The sequence below is a fragment of the Rhinolophus ferrumequinum genome, chromosome 11 (genome assembly GCF_004115265.2).
Source record: "Rhinolophus ferrumequinum isolate MPI-CBG mRhiFer1 chromosome 11, mRhiFer1_v1.p, whole genome shotgun sequence".
Classification (NCBI taxonomy): Eukaryota; Metazoa; Chordata; class Mammalia; order Chiroptera; family Rhinolophidae; genus Rhinolophus; species Rhinolophus ferrumequinum.
Window position 1 is genome coordinate 14150148 of NC_046294.1, and position 13127 is coordinate 14163274.

At 49.4% G+C, this 13127-nt stretch overlaps 1 protein-coding gene across 1 annotated transcript in view; it reads left to right on the forward strand.

Annotated features, from left to right (window-relative positions):
- Positions 1-217: 217 nt before the first annotated feature.
- The window catches only part of LRP4 (LDL receptor related protein 4), a 51539-nt gene continuing 38629 nt past the window's right edge, over positions 218-13127 (forward strand). The window contains exon 1 of the mRNA XM_033118873.1: positions 218-641. Within this exon, the coding sequence (XP_032974764.1) occupies positions 218-641 (424 nt within the window). The remainder of the gene's footprint in view (positions 642-13127) is intronic.

Sequence of the window (13127 nt, forward strand, 5' to 3'; positions counted from 1 at the left end):
GTCTTGCGTATTCTGAGACATCAATAAAGTCTGGATTTGGGGCCGGTAAGGGGGCCGGGGTCACGCTCAGGAGACTTGGGTCAGCCCGGGTGCTCCTCTCTGCATAGAGTTAGAGTGACCGGCATGTGAGAGTTGCTGCTAGAATAATTTTTTCAAGTTAGGGACATTCGAGCACTAGTGATGGGGAGGGGGAGGGGGGCTCTCTCGAGGGCTAGGAATGTGGGGGCGGCCTGAAGAGGAGCGGGGCCAGCGCGGGAGGCACCGGCGGGTGGGGTCTGGGGACCCGGAGGCGGGGGCCGAGGGCGGGAAGGGGCCGGGCCGGCGCTGGGGGCGGGACCAGGCGCGGTGGCGGTGGCGGGGGCTGCGGCGCGGGGGGCGGGGCAGCCGGGCCCGGGACACCCCCTCCCGGTCCCCTGGCGGGGCGGCTTCGGCTCCGGCAGCACTGGAGGCAGCAGCGGCTACAGGACTTGCGGGGCGCGTCCGCCGCGGTGAACCGGGACGCTTCCCCTCCGGGACCCTCCGCCGCACGTCCCGCGGGAGCCGGCGGGACCCCGGGCCGGCAGGGAGTGCCGGCGGCGTCCGCGGCACCATGAGGCGGCGGTGGGGCGCGCTGCTGCTTGGCGCCCTGCTCTGCGCACACGGTAAGCGGCGCCGCGGAGACCGCGCCAACCGGTCCTCGGGGAAAGTTTGTGCATGGGTCGGACCGCTGCAGGACTCACCTCCCGAGAGTGGGACGGCGCAGGCTGGGGCCTGAGACCCCTCGCCCTCACTCCAAGCAGTAACCCTGAGATTGCGTGCCGGGGAGGGGAGCACCAGCTCCTCCAGCTCAAGTCCGAGAGGGGGCAGCGGTGGAGGAGCTCCCTGGGCCGGGTCTGGGCCGAGCTGAGGGAAGATCCGAGGTGCTCGCTCGCCTGCCCTCGCTGCTTGGAAGAGCTGGGGCTACTTTTCCTTTCAGGTTAAGACAGAGTCTCTGTGTCCTTGATGCGAATGAATGTGTGCGAAGAAAGAGAGGCGGGGGAGGATGGTTGCTAAACCATAAATTGTAAATAGCCCTCCTTCCAGGGAATGGGGGTCTCGGGCGGATCGCGGAGAGGGGCCCCAGTGGAATCTGAATACTTGAGCTCTGGGGAGTCCTGTTTTGGGGGAACAGTTCCGTGGACTCCAGACCCTGCTCCCACCGAGGGTCTTTGGGCACTGCTTGCTTGCAGCATCTCCCCTTAGTGGTGTTTTTGGGTTCCCTCTCCTGGCTGCGACCAATCAGCTCCCTGCCCTGGATCCTTCCCGGAGGGGGGAGGGGGAAACAAGGTTGAAAAGGGGGCAGAGAAGGGACACAAGGAAGAAACTGCTGGAAGGCTCCTGCAGATCCGTCCTGGCTGGGGTAGAGGGGCTGGGGGAGGCGGGTATTGCCGAACTTCAGAAGGCAGCCTACCGGCCGGCGCGATAACCCTCGGGGAAACTAGACGGAGGGCAGGAGGAGTACGGCTTCATCTGCTCCTTATTAATAAGTTGTTTGGTGCCCATACGGAACTGTTGTGTGTGATTAGGGCTCCGGTGGAATCTGTTTTTCCGCAGCCTCCTAAGACTGTGGGTGCACCCCGTGATTTAGCAGCTGCCTCTAGTTTGTCCCAAAGATAAAAAAAAAAAAACTTTGGTGTTTGGACCCCAACTGTATTCACCCACCACTACTCAACGGCGGGGATATCCGAATCTTCCCATTCTCTTCGCAGCCGGGAATGGGTGGGGGGCGGGGTGGGGGAGGGTTGGGTGTCCACGGGTCTGTAGACCCCGGCCGGCCTCGCACGGGTTTTTTCTTTAACGCAGAGCAGATTTCGGAACTTGCCTGGCAGGGCTTGGAGATGCCTGGGCACTTGTTTTCAAGATTGGTTTACCTCTCAAATCCAAAACAGAGTTCTCGTGTCTGTGATTTAAACTACCCGTGGATTTTAAATGATTTTTTTTCCATGCCTTCTCTAAACGCCGACTGAGCTCTTTCGTCTCGGCTCTCAGCTCTTCCTCTCGGAGTCGTAGCCTGGCGGACTCATGTTCCTCTTCGCACTGTGCTCTCCCCCTCCCGGGCTCTCTTCTAGAGGGTTATTTGTAGCCTCTTTGGCGTGTCGGGACAGCGGCCCTAGTGGGGTAGGAATGTAGCTGCTCTCCCCACCACTTGGGCCCCTTAAAGGGACAGCTGTGCTTTTTGGGGGTTTCCCCCTTCGGGCTGCAAGAGAAGGGGATGGAACTTTCCTTTCGGCCCCCTGGAGGAAGTTTTGAAAAAGATCAAGGGAAATGGCAAGGCCCTGAAAAAAGGGGTGGGGGTGGGGGGGCTAAAACGGATACCAACAAAGCCGAGGAGGTTGTCGCCTTCTGCCCTGGGGAAAGGGGAGCTGGAAGGTTCCGGGCTGAGACTGGCCAAGAGGCTTTTACTGCTCCAGAGCTGTCAAAACTGCATATGCTGCATCACCATTGAGAATGGGGGTAGAGAACTGTGTGTATGTTTCATGCTTCAGAGAAAAGGATGGAAGGGTTCTTGGTAATTCTTTTGGGTTCTTTTTAAGGACAAAAAGTTTAATGGAAACTTCTTCTAAGCACGGGAGGCTTTCTGTGCACATGTGTAAGGACAGTCAGTGAAACGAAGATCTAACCTTCCCGGAGCCGGCTCATAAGCCATCCTGGAGGCCTGGAGGGAACAGAGTCATGCTTCCACAGTGAGACTGAGTGGTTGGTTGCCCAAAATACCACCATCAGGATCCCTAACACCATGTTCCAGTGGTTCAGGGAGAAGACTGGGCGTCATAGTAGATCAGTTAGGTAGACCTGACCTCAGCTAGGACTGAATTCACCACACTGAAGTTTAAGGTGCTAGTTGGCTGCTGCCAGGCCTTTGGGCTTTTCCTAGAGCCTATGGGTTTGGCCTGAGCCTGTATAACACTCCAACCTTAAAGACCGTGAAAGGAAACTTGATTGCTAGTAATGGCCCTGGGTATCTTTCACCTGAAGGTGGAAGTGAGGCCTCCGACAATCTGTCACTACTTGAAGAGTGGAAAGAAACTATGTTTGTCTAAGAGGTCTCCTCCAGGTAAGTGAAAAGTTGGAAATTCTGCCTAGAGGTGATTAGGTAGATAGAGAGTTGTTTCTGAGGATGAGTGCAAAAGAGTGGAGCTGAGATTGGTCTCCTTTCTAGCTGGCTGTTGTCACGGTGCTTGGTTGACCTTGTCCTTGATATTATTGGATTTGTGAAAGATGCTTGGCTTGTCACTGATTTTGGATTTCCTCTTCTGTCCTCTGTTGAATATCAGATAACATCTTTGGGACTGGCACATGGTATTAAGAATGACAGGTGCAAGGGAACCAAGTCTGGCCATGTCTGACACAGAGCACGTTGGGCATGTCCATCTTCTGGGTCAGCAAAGAACACAGCAGATTGCAGAGGACAGGGTGTGTTTTGTAGATCTTTGCTCATTCTTTCTCCTGATTGACTGCTAAGCATCATCCCCAAGACAAGGAAAATGGGCAGGATTGGCTATGTTGCTTCTGTTTTGAAGAAAAGATTGTTACTAGGGACTTCCTGAATGGGTACAGCATTTCGGGGACTACTTTAAGAAGTAGTCTTGTCTTTTTTTTAATGATTGGGCACATCTCCTAATTATGAGAGTTCCATGCCCTTGGTTGACTAGATCTTTTAGCCTGCTTCAGCCACAGTCTCTACATTCCTTGACTCAACTTAGCCATGCGTTTTGTCACAGTTACCTGGGCGTGGAGCATCTGGGCCCCAGACTGTGTCTGGATTACCATCTCATCGTCAGCATCAGAAGCCCTTCTCCCCTACTCAGCCTGGTGGGACTCAGTGTCCTAGGGAAGACTGCGTGCTGATGGCTTGGCTGGCAGAGCCTGGTTTGGCCCTATAAATAGCTCTGATGAATGCCTGTGCTTGCCGTTCTTCAGCTTAGAGCTGGCAGGGTTGGGTTTTTTCTCCCCAGTACACTCAGGAGCATTCCCTAAACCGGGCTCTGCACCCATTCATTTGTTCATTCATTCCACATATGCGCATTTGTCAAACACTAATCTTATCACTGCCAGCAGAGCTCAGTGATTAAGCAGCACAGGCACATCTGAGTTTGAATCTTGGCACTTCCTAGTGACTGTGTAAAACAATCTCCCTGAACTTCAGGCTTCTTATCTGTCCATGGGGAGGAGGCGTAAGTAGTAATAAGTTATCACTTGAGAATATTGCAAAAATTTAATGAGATGATAGTATGTTCAAACCATTCAGTACCGAGCCTCACAACTACTGTTATGATAGGCCTGGATAAATGTTAGCTCTTTGTTAGCAAGCTTGCATAAGTGGATTAGAGATGGTTGTGGCCTTTGGACTCTGGGAGCCAGGTAAACAAATCATTCTACTACAATGTCATGTGCTAAAATGGAGGCTCAGCTCTTCATTCATTCATTCATTCATTCATTCATTCATTCATTCATTTCAGCTGTTTTTTTGCTTGATTCTTTTAAAGATCTTGTTCCTTCTTTCCCCCCTTGAAAACCTAGTGAAACCTAAGCCTAGTTTACTCCTGTGCGCACTTCCAGAAAAGAGGCCTATGAAGCTATATGATGAATCTAGGAGCCCACTCTGCCTTAGTTCTCCTGGGAGAGGTCCTGGGGGATGGGGATTTCCTGAGAGCTCCGCTGTTCGAGTCCTGTGGTCAGGGATGCAGCCAGGCATCTCACTCTAAGGTTGCTATGACCCAGGGTGAGAGGTGCTGGCTGAGGTCTCTTGTAGCTGGAACAGTTTAGAATTCCAAGCGTTCCCTCCCACTGGCCTGGGAAAGGAGTCAGGCCCCCGAGCTCATAAGGTAGTAATTGCCCCAATTTGGGGGCTGGGCTGTTGCGAGCCTCCTTCCTTCATGACTACCGTCTTCAATCAGGAATCCTGTCAGTGTGCAGAGATAATTGATGTGGGTCTCAAACCCCCGACTCGCCCCCAGCTCCTCCACCCCAAAGTTTGACCCCTGTTGTCCCTTTGTTTCTTCCTTTTAAGTTGGTGCCAGTGATGCGATGTTTTTGGGGGCTGCGGAAAGTTGACCGTAACCAAGAGCAGCTGTTAAAAAGAGCTGATTCTCTAGCTTTCCTGGCAGTCTTTGACTCCGTTTTCTGTTCTGCATTTTTGATTTAGCAAGAAGCAAACATCCTCGCTGCCCCTGGGCACCTCTTCTGCCCTTCCTAGCAAACTTCATTCTTTCACTGCACGTAGCTATCCCCATCCTCGCTCACAGCCCAGTGGATTGACTGTAAGCTTCCCTAACGCCTTACTTCCCTGCTCACTCAGGTAAAAGTAAGGGAAGGGCGCTGCCTGAGACCCAGCTGGGAAAGCCTTGCTGGGACTTGCTGCAAGCCCTGACGTGGCCCACGGGAGCTCCCCGCCTCACCTCCGTGCAGAGCCCAGGATCAGAGCTGAGAGCTCAGCCGGAAACAAAAGACTGGGAGCAAACCCATCTGGCTGGGAGGCAGCGACACAAAGGTGCTGCTGCATAATTTATCACCGGAGGTTTTCTGGGGCCAGGAAGCTCGAGGCTCCAGGCAGAGCCTTTTGGGGGGAGAGGGACCCTCCCCCTGTCTGGGTGTCTGGCCAGACAGGTACAGAGTACGATAGTGGGAGAGACACCTGATTAGCACGTGAAATAAAGAAGCTTCAAGGTGGTAAGGATCTCCAGTGATCTCTCCAAGCTCAGCAGTTCCACCTCCTTCTAGGCTTGCAGGGCCTGGGTGGGTGAAATGCTCCGAAAGTCATTGACCCCAGCTTTGGAAGTACGACTGCCACCACCTTGTGGGCATGGGTGAGGATGAGTGACAATTTCTCTGCTGGATTGAATACAGCCTTCTGGAAACCAAATACAGATGTCGGGTTATAATATCCATAAGCCTAGCATATAAGAAAGGGGAGCTCCCGTCTCCTTTTTCCACTCCCTACCCCTTACCTCCAGCAGTTTAAATAGGAAGTTTCAACTACGGTTCAGAAAAGCAGTAAGAGTGAATGGCTCTAAAGTGTATCTCCCCCAAATGAGAATTTCTGCCCTTCTGGGAATGATCTCCTCTGGTTTTGCATCACAAACTAGGACATCTGATCTAAAAACTACAAATGTACTTTTGGAGCAGTTAACATTTTGTAATCGTTTGCTGTATTCCTGGCACTGTTGTAAGTGTGTAGCGTGTATTATCACACTTATGCCTCACCAGGGTCCTTAGGAGGTAGGCACTGTTAGGTGCCTGTCCGACAGATGAGAAACCAAGGCTCAGAGAAGTTTGCTGTCACACAGCTAGTGCGTGAGCCAGGATTTGATCTCAGAGCCTAAGCTGTTAACCCTTTAACCCCATACTACCTCTTAGAACAGAATATTTTATATCTAAGCTATCCCAAAAAAATCTAGGTTGTGAATATCCATATTTTATCTCAGATTGACCTCTCTGTTTTCAAACTTCATCTTCTCAGGGAATCCCAATGCATAAAGAATTACTTTTCAGGTGCTTTTTGATGGAGGGAGACTTAAAAAGGCTCCCAGAAAGGGAGATGTGGTTTGTTGCTCCCTGGAGCCAGGTGTTACTTGTGTTTTGAGATGTAGGGTAAAAAGAAAACAATATTTTCAGCAGCTCCTCGCAGAGCATAGCCCCATTCAAGCCCTGTTGGATTTGTGAAATCTGTTGACTGAACTCCTGGGCAAGGTAAGTAGACTTTTGAGGACCTGTACGGAAACAGCCTAGTATCATAGCTACATTACCGGGCAGAGAGAGAGGACACATCCACTTGAAGATGATGGGGTTAATAATAACACAGTATTATTATCCACAGCGGATGCAGGGAATATGTTCCACGCCCTCCAGTGGATGCCTGAAACGGCAGATAGTGCTGAACCCTATGTATACTATGTTTTTTCCTATAGCTACATACCTATGATCAAGTTTAATTTATAAATTAGGCAAGAGATTAACAACAAAAATAAAATAAAATGATTATAACAATATACTGTAATAAAAGTTTTGTGAATATGGTCTCTCTCTCTCAAAACATCTTATTATATTGTACGTACAGCATGGACATGCTGGACAAAGAGATGATTTGCATCCTGGGCAGATGGAGCGCATAGTGTGAGATTTTATCACGCTACTCAAAATGGCACAGAATTTAAAACTTATGAGCTGTTTATTTCTGGAATTTTCCACTTAATATTTTCAGACCACACTTGGCGGTGTGTAACTGAAACTGCAGATAAGGAGGGACTCCTGTACTAACAATAACAACAGCTGCTTACTATGTACTACATATATATTATCTCATTTAAACCTCTCAACAACCCTATGAAATAGGTACAGTTATTACCCTCGTTTTACAAAAGAGGAAACTAGTCCATTTCTGAATTGCTCTGTAATTTAAGTTGTGAATGCTCTTTTCTGTGCTTGCATCCTAGGGATTGGTGGATGATAAATTAGACAAGGATAAAGGATATCATGTGCCTAGAGCGCCTTCAGAGAAAGGCAATGCAGGACCATTGCCATCGAGCTTTCTTCCACCTCTTCCCGCAGTCATTCATACCACCAACTTAACTCATGAGGTGACAAACAGTGGGGTTTTTAGATATCTCCAGCCCTGAGATAGTAGGTCTTACTCGTGAGGTGGCTAGATAAGACAGTTCTGAGTCATATTCTATAATAGTAATAGCAAGAGGTATTGTTTATTGAGAGCTTAGTCTGTGCCAGACATTCTGCTAAGTGTTTTTTTATGAATTAACTAATTCAATTCTCGTAACATTCATATGAGGTAGGGACTCTTGTTATCCCAATTTTCCTGATGAGAAACTAAGGTATAAAGAGATTAAATAATGTGCCCAGGGCTAGACAGCCAGGAATGAACTTAGTTTTGTTAAGAAAAGGAGCGCTTAACGTTACGCTCTTCTACCTCAAAACTTTGGAGGCTGACCGTTCAGAAGTTCTTTTCCGTGTTTAAGAGTGGCAAGAAGGCTGAACTTTCTGGGACCAGTAATCATGTGTCTGAGGGTATCTGATGGTGATGGCCCTTTTGAGAGAGGGCCCAGGTAGATTTTCAAATCAACCAGGTAAGGCTGGCCTCTAGGGATCTAGGAACAGAAATAAGTAGAGTCATAGCATGTTGGTATTGCAGCCTGATAACAGAGAGAGTGAAAAGAACTCTCGTTAGGAGAAGGGCGTGAACTGGATAGGACTAGGAAGCCGCCTTAAAAAGATGACTCTTATTTTCTTGAGTAAGTGCAGGTTAATTGGGAAATAACTACTTTTATTTCTGATATCCTCGGCCTCTTTTTTGCTTTGACCCCAACTCTCACAAGACTCTAGAGGAATGTATCATTCATTCATTTTACAAACTTAGATTGATCATCTATATAACCAAGCATTGAACTACGCACTGTGAATACAAATACAAACTCTAGATCACATAGTTCCAACTGCTGATAGGCTTATGGTCTAGTAAGTGAACAGTGATCCCACAGTGTGCCAAATGCTACCATAGCAAGAGGCGCAAAGGGCCTCTGGGGTACAGAGCAGGGGCTTTCGATTTGGCCAGGGCTGTGTGGGTCCTGGTAGGGCAGCATCAGGAACGGGTTCACTTCCTGGCCTCCTCCTGCTGCCAACCATTTACCTTTTTTGGTATTGCTTCTGATATTTCCTATGCAAGCTCTCTCCTCTCAAATGGAGGCTGTTTCTAGACACCCAGCTCTCTCCAGTTTCCCGGTATCTCTTGGATGAGGTTAGATTAATTTTCATGTGGCTCCTTGCTGCCAACTCCTGTCAGTTATGTCCGTTTTGCCTTGCTTCATGGGCATCCCTTTCAGGAGAGACGTGCACGGAGGAGGCTCCCCAAGGAGCTGACATCAGGGGATTGGTTTCTCAGTTGGCCAGGATGTAGTTTAGGGTCATTTCATATAACTTATCCTCATTAAATAAGGTTTATATCTTCACCATTGCCGTTAGTGGACAGGAGGAGAGAGGAGAGCTTTAGTGTTAAAAGAAAAACATCCTTCACATATATGAGGAATGATTCCTCCTTGTCCCATTGTCATCCTTCCACACAGGGGTAGCTGACGTATTCCGGCATGCACAGGGCACTCCTTAAGCATTTCATCTCTGGTTCAACTTGAAAAAGCTGTTCTGTAGCTGTATGTAGTCACGGTCCACCTTGGGTTTCCAGGTGACAGGTGTGGTCCCCCTTCAGCTAAGAAGTCGATGGGATGGTGGAGAGCGGTGCCTCTCTTTACTTTGAATCAGTGTTAGCTGGGAAACTTACTGAAAGTCCAGAATCTGAGATCACATGAAGAGAAGAATACCGGCCTAAGGGTCATAATGAGGTTGCCATCCTGGCTCTCTAATTCACCCCATGACCTTGGCCAAAGCAGGTGACCTTACCTGTTAAGTGAGCACTACAGTAACTACTCAGGGTTATTATAATAATGATGAAATGAGAATGCAAGTATGTATGCCAAAGTAGCTTGTAAGCTGTAAAGAGAAATTATAAAATATAATTATTTGTTGTTAGAGCCCTGTTCCTTTCTGGACCAATACAACACTGAGATACTTGTCAAAGGACTGGGACTCCAGATGGTCCCTGTTTCGCTACTTTACTTGAAGGCAAGGGAACTTATCCTTAGCCATCACCAGAAGGAGAGGTCGCTGCTTGAGATCCATACTCATTGCATATTTGCTAATCGAGCATGTATAAAGAGGGACCCAAAAGTTCTAGTGTTGTAAATTCCCTTTTTTAATCCAGGTTTTGGAAAATTCTCATAATAGCAACACCATTATTTGGGGGAGGGGGGAGTAGTATAATAAAGTCATTAAGAGCCGAGGCTCTGGGATCAACCAGCCTGGGTTTGAGTGCTGGCTCCAAACCTTAGGACCTGTGTGATCTATTGACAGACTTTGAGTCTCTGTGTCTCAACTGTGAAGTGGTGATAATAACAATAGTGCCACCTCCCAGAGTTCTTGAGAGCTTTCAATGATGTAACATATGACAATCACTTAGGAAAGTGCTTGGAGAGCACCTGCTAAGTACTCAGTCAGTAATGGTTGTATTTTAGGAAGCTTTTGCGGTGTGCCAGCCCTGTGCGAGGCAGTTTACATGGGTTATTTAACTTAACCTATATAAAAACCCTTTGTGGTAGAACTATTATCATTCCCATTTTATGGATGAGGAAACTGAGGCCCAGAGGCAATAACTTGCTCAAAATGTTACAGTTAGTGGTAGAACCAGGATTTGGACTTCCATTTCTCTGACTCCAGAATCTGTGCTCTTTCGGATGTTACACTGTGTCTGGTATACCAGATAGATGTTTCTCTTCTTTAAAAGAAAGTAATGAGAAATTGGTAAAATAGTTAAGGTTTTGGTTAACCTTTCAGGAAGACCCTATGAGCACATTCACATGTCTCCCAAAAGCTGGCTGACTTGATGATTAGGGGCAGTGAGCACTTTGGGGAGAGAGCTTTTCCTTGTTGAATTGCGTTAGGTCAAAGGGCCCAGATCCCTGGAGGTGAAGGGAGCTTGCAGTGTGGCTGACAAATAGCTTTCAAGGCCAGAAGCATAGCTGAGTATTCTAACTTAACACTTCTTAAAATGAACACTGCATTTTGCCACCCGCAGATTTTTCTTTTCTTTCTTCACTCACCATTCTTTTAGTTAAAAAGGGTTAAAAGCTGTCCTTTATGACCACAGCCAGGACTTGAGTGAAAAGGCAGAATTCCACCTCCGGAGATCCCAGAGGGGTAGCAGTTGTCCAGAAGAGCTGGCTTTTTGGAGTATAATGCATCTGTTTACTGTACCAACGGCCCAAGCCAAGGGTTCGGCCCAAGCCAAGGGTTTGCCTGACCAGTGGCTGCTTGACCTTCACATGCTAATGTTCAGATATTGCTCTGACTTGCAGGAAGTCTTGATTCTTCAGCCTCCTGCAACTAACTTGATGCCCATCCGAGGGAGTGCTTTGTCCCTGAAGTTTGCATGGGGAAATCAGGGCTTTTCCTATTACTCAGCCAAGGGTGGGGGTGGGGCCCTGAAAAGAAGTGGTTGGGGGGGCACCTCAAGGCTCCTCTTTACTTTCTGTATTCCTTTTGACTTACATGCAGCATCCGGATACTGCTGTTCTTGCTCTCCCAGTCCTGGTACTGGGGTTCTTAAAATCAAGGCCTTTTGGAAAAATTTAGCCCCTACATCCCTATACCTATAGACTCATCCTGCACTTGTTGAGCATCGTTGGTGTGCCAAGGCATGAGGTAGGCTTCTTCCATGTTTATCTTCTTGTCCAATCCATGTGGCCTTTTTACATGAGGAAACTGAGGCTTAGGGAGCTAAGTGACTTGTAGAAGATTGGATATCTGGTCAGGGGACCCCAGGTCTGTCTGCTCCAGGTCCGGTGCTTTTTCTCTTCCCCCTCCCCCCAATTCCTTCTTCCTCCTCTCTGTTCTTGTCAGCCCCTTACCCTGAACTGTTGGTGCAGCCCCACTCCCTGGCTCGTGTGTGTGTGTGTGTGTGTGTGTGTGTGTGTGTGTAACAGTGGTTCTCAACCTCTATTGACAGATAATTTCTTTGTTATGGGGGCCTGTCTTGAACATTGTAGGATATTTAGCAGTGTCCCTGGCTTTTATCCACTAGATGCCAGAAATACCACCAATCATGACAACCAAAAATGTCATCATGCCTTGCCAAATGCACCCCAGGGAGGAGGGGGAGCCATCCTTGGTTGTGAACCAGTAAGTTAGCCATATCCTTCCTCTTTTCCATTCCTCCCCGTGAAGGGGGTCAGCATATTGGGGAGCACCGCCGCATGGAGTCCTCTGGAATCCTTTGTCTTTGCTGTTTCATGCAGCCAGAGTTCCCTAAATCAGCGCCTATAGCTGTGAGGAGCTGGTCACACTACAGAAGCGCCTCAGACTCTGGGGTGCAGGGTCTGAGTGGGAAAAAAAAAACCCTGTTCCTTCCTTTTCAGTGATCTCAGAACAAGTCCAGGAGGATGGGGCTGGGCTGGGCAGCTGGGTCTTCAGCTTCCCTGGGGAAGGATCCTATGTCGCGCACTTGCAGAGAGACCTGGAGAGACAGGGGAGCTAGCTGGGCTTGGAGCAAGGCCTTCCTGTGAGCTGTAGAGATGCTGCATCTCTCAAACAGATTCCTTTGATTTCCGCAGGAAATCCTGCATCTTTTCTAGGGCAGCTGATACCCTTAGCATGTGGAGGGGGAGGGCAAGGCCTCAGTTGAGGATCTAGTGAGACGTGTGGTTCTTCACTCCAGAAATGAACATTTTGGCTATAGTTTCAGGGAGTCACAGATGCTCATGCCTGCCATCCATCCATCCATCCATCCATCCATCTATCCATCCATCCGCAGGTTAGGAACCCCTGCCTTACGCTCACCCTTGGAGCTGAAATGGAGAGGGAGGGCTCTAGGGCTCTCTCCTTGCTTTTCGAGGGGCAGCAGCGTTCCCTTTCATTCTGGGCCCTAAGCCCTGGGCCAGGCCGACTAACTGTAATGTGCAGTGAGGGCGTATGTTGAGATGAGCCAAGAAAGAGAGGCTGGCCCCGGTAAATAGGAAAGGAAAAGGAATGGTAATTTAGGAGCTGACTCCTTCCTTCTCTGTTCCAGCCCAGACTGAGGATAGGGCCCAGCTGAGGGGAGGAAGGGGAGAAGAAAGCAAAGAAGGGGGAGAGATGAGCAATGAGCAGTGGCCCCCTTCTTTCCCAGCTGCAGCAGCGCAGCGGGTTAGATGAATGCTGGGAGGGGGAGAGTGACCCTGGCAGAACCCTTTGTTCCAGCTGAGGCTGGAGCGGGGGCACTGAGCCATTCACACGCCATCCCAGGGCATCCTGCTGGGCACTGGGGAGGGGGCACAGCAGCCGGTCATGGGACTTGGCCAGGCAGATAGCTCAATAGGGAAGCCCAGCTGCGTGCTGTGGAGGCTGGGGGAGGGGCCGCTTCTGCCATCCTTCCTCCAGGCTGTGACTTGTCCCACAGACAGGAAGGCCTTGACTGGTCCCAGTCACTGTGCCCTGAGGTGGCCTGGTCCCCTCCTCTTTGGACCCCACTTCTTTTCAAAAGTGAGCTCTGACTGGGGAACTCACCGCAGCCTGTG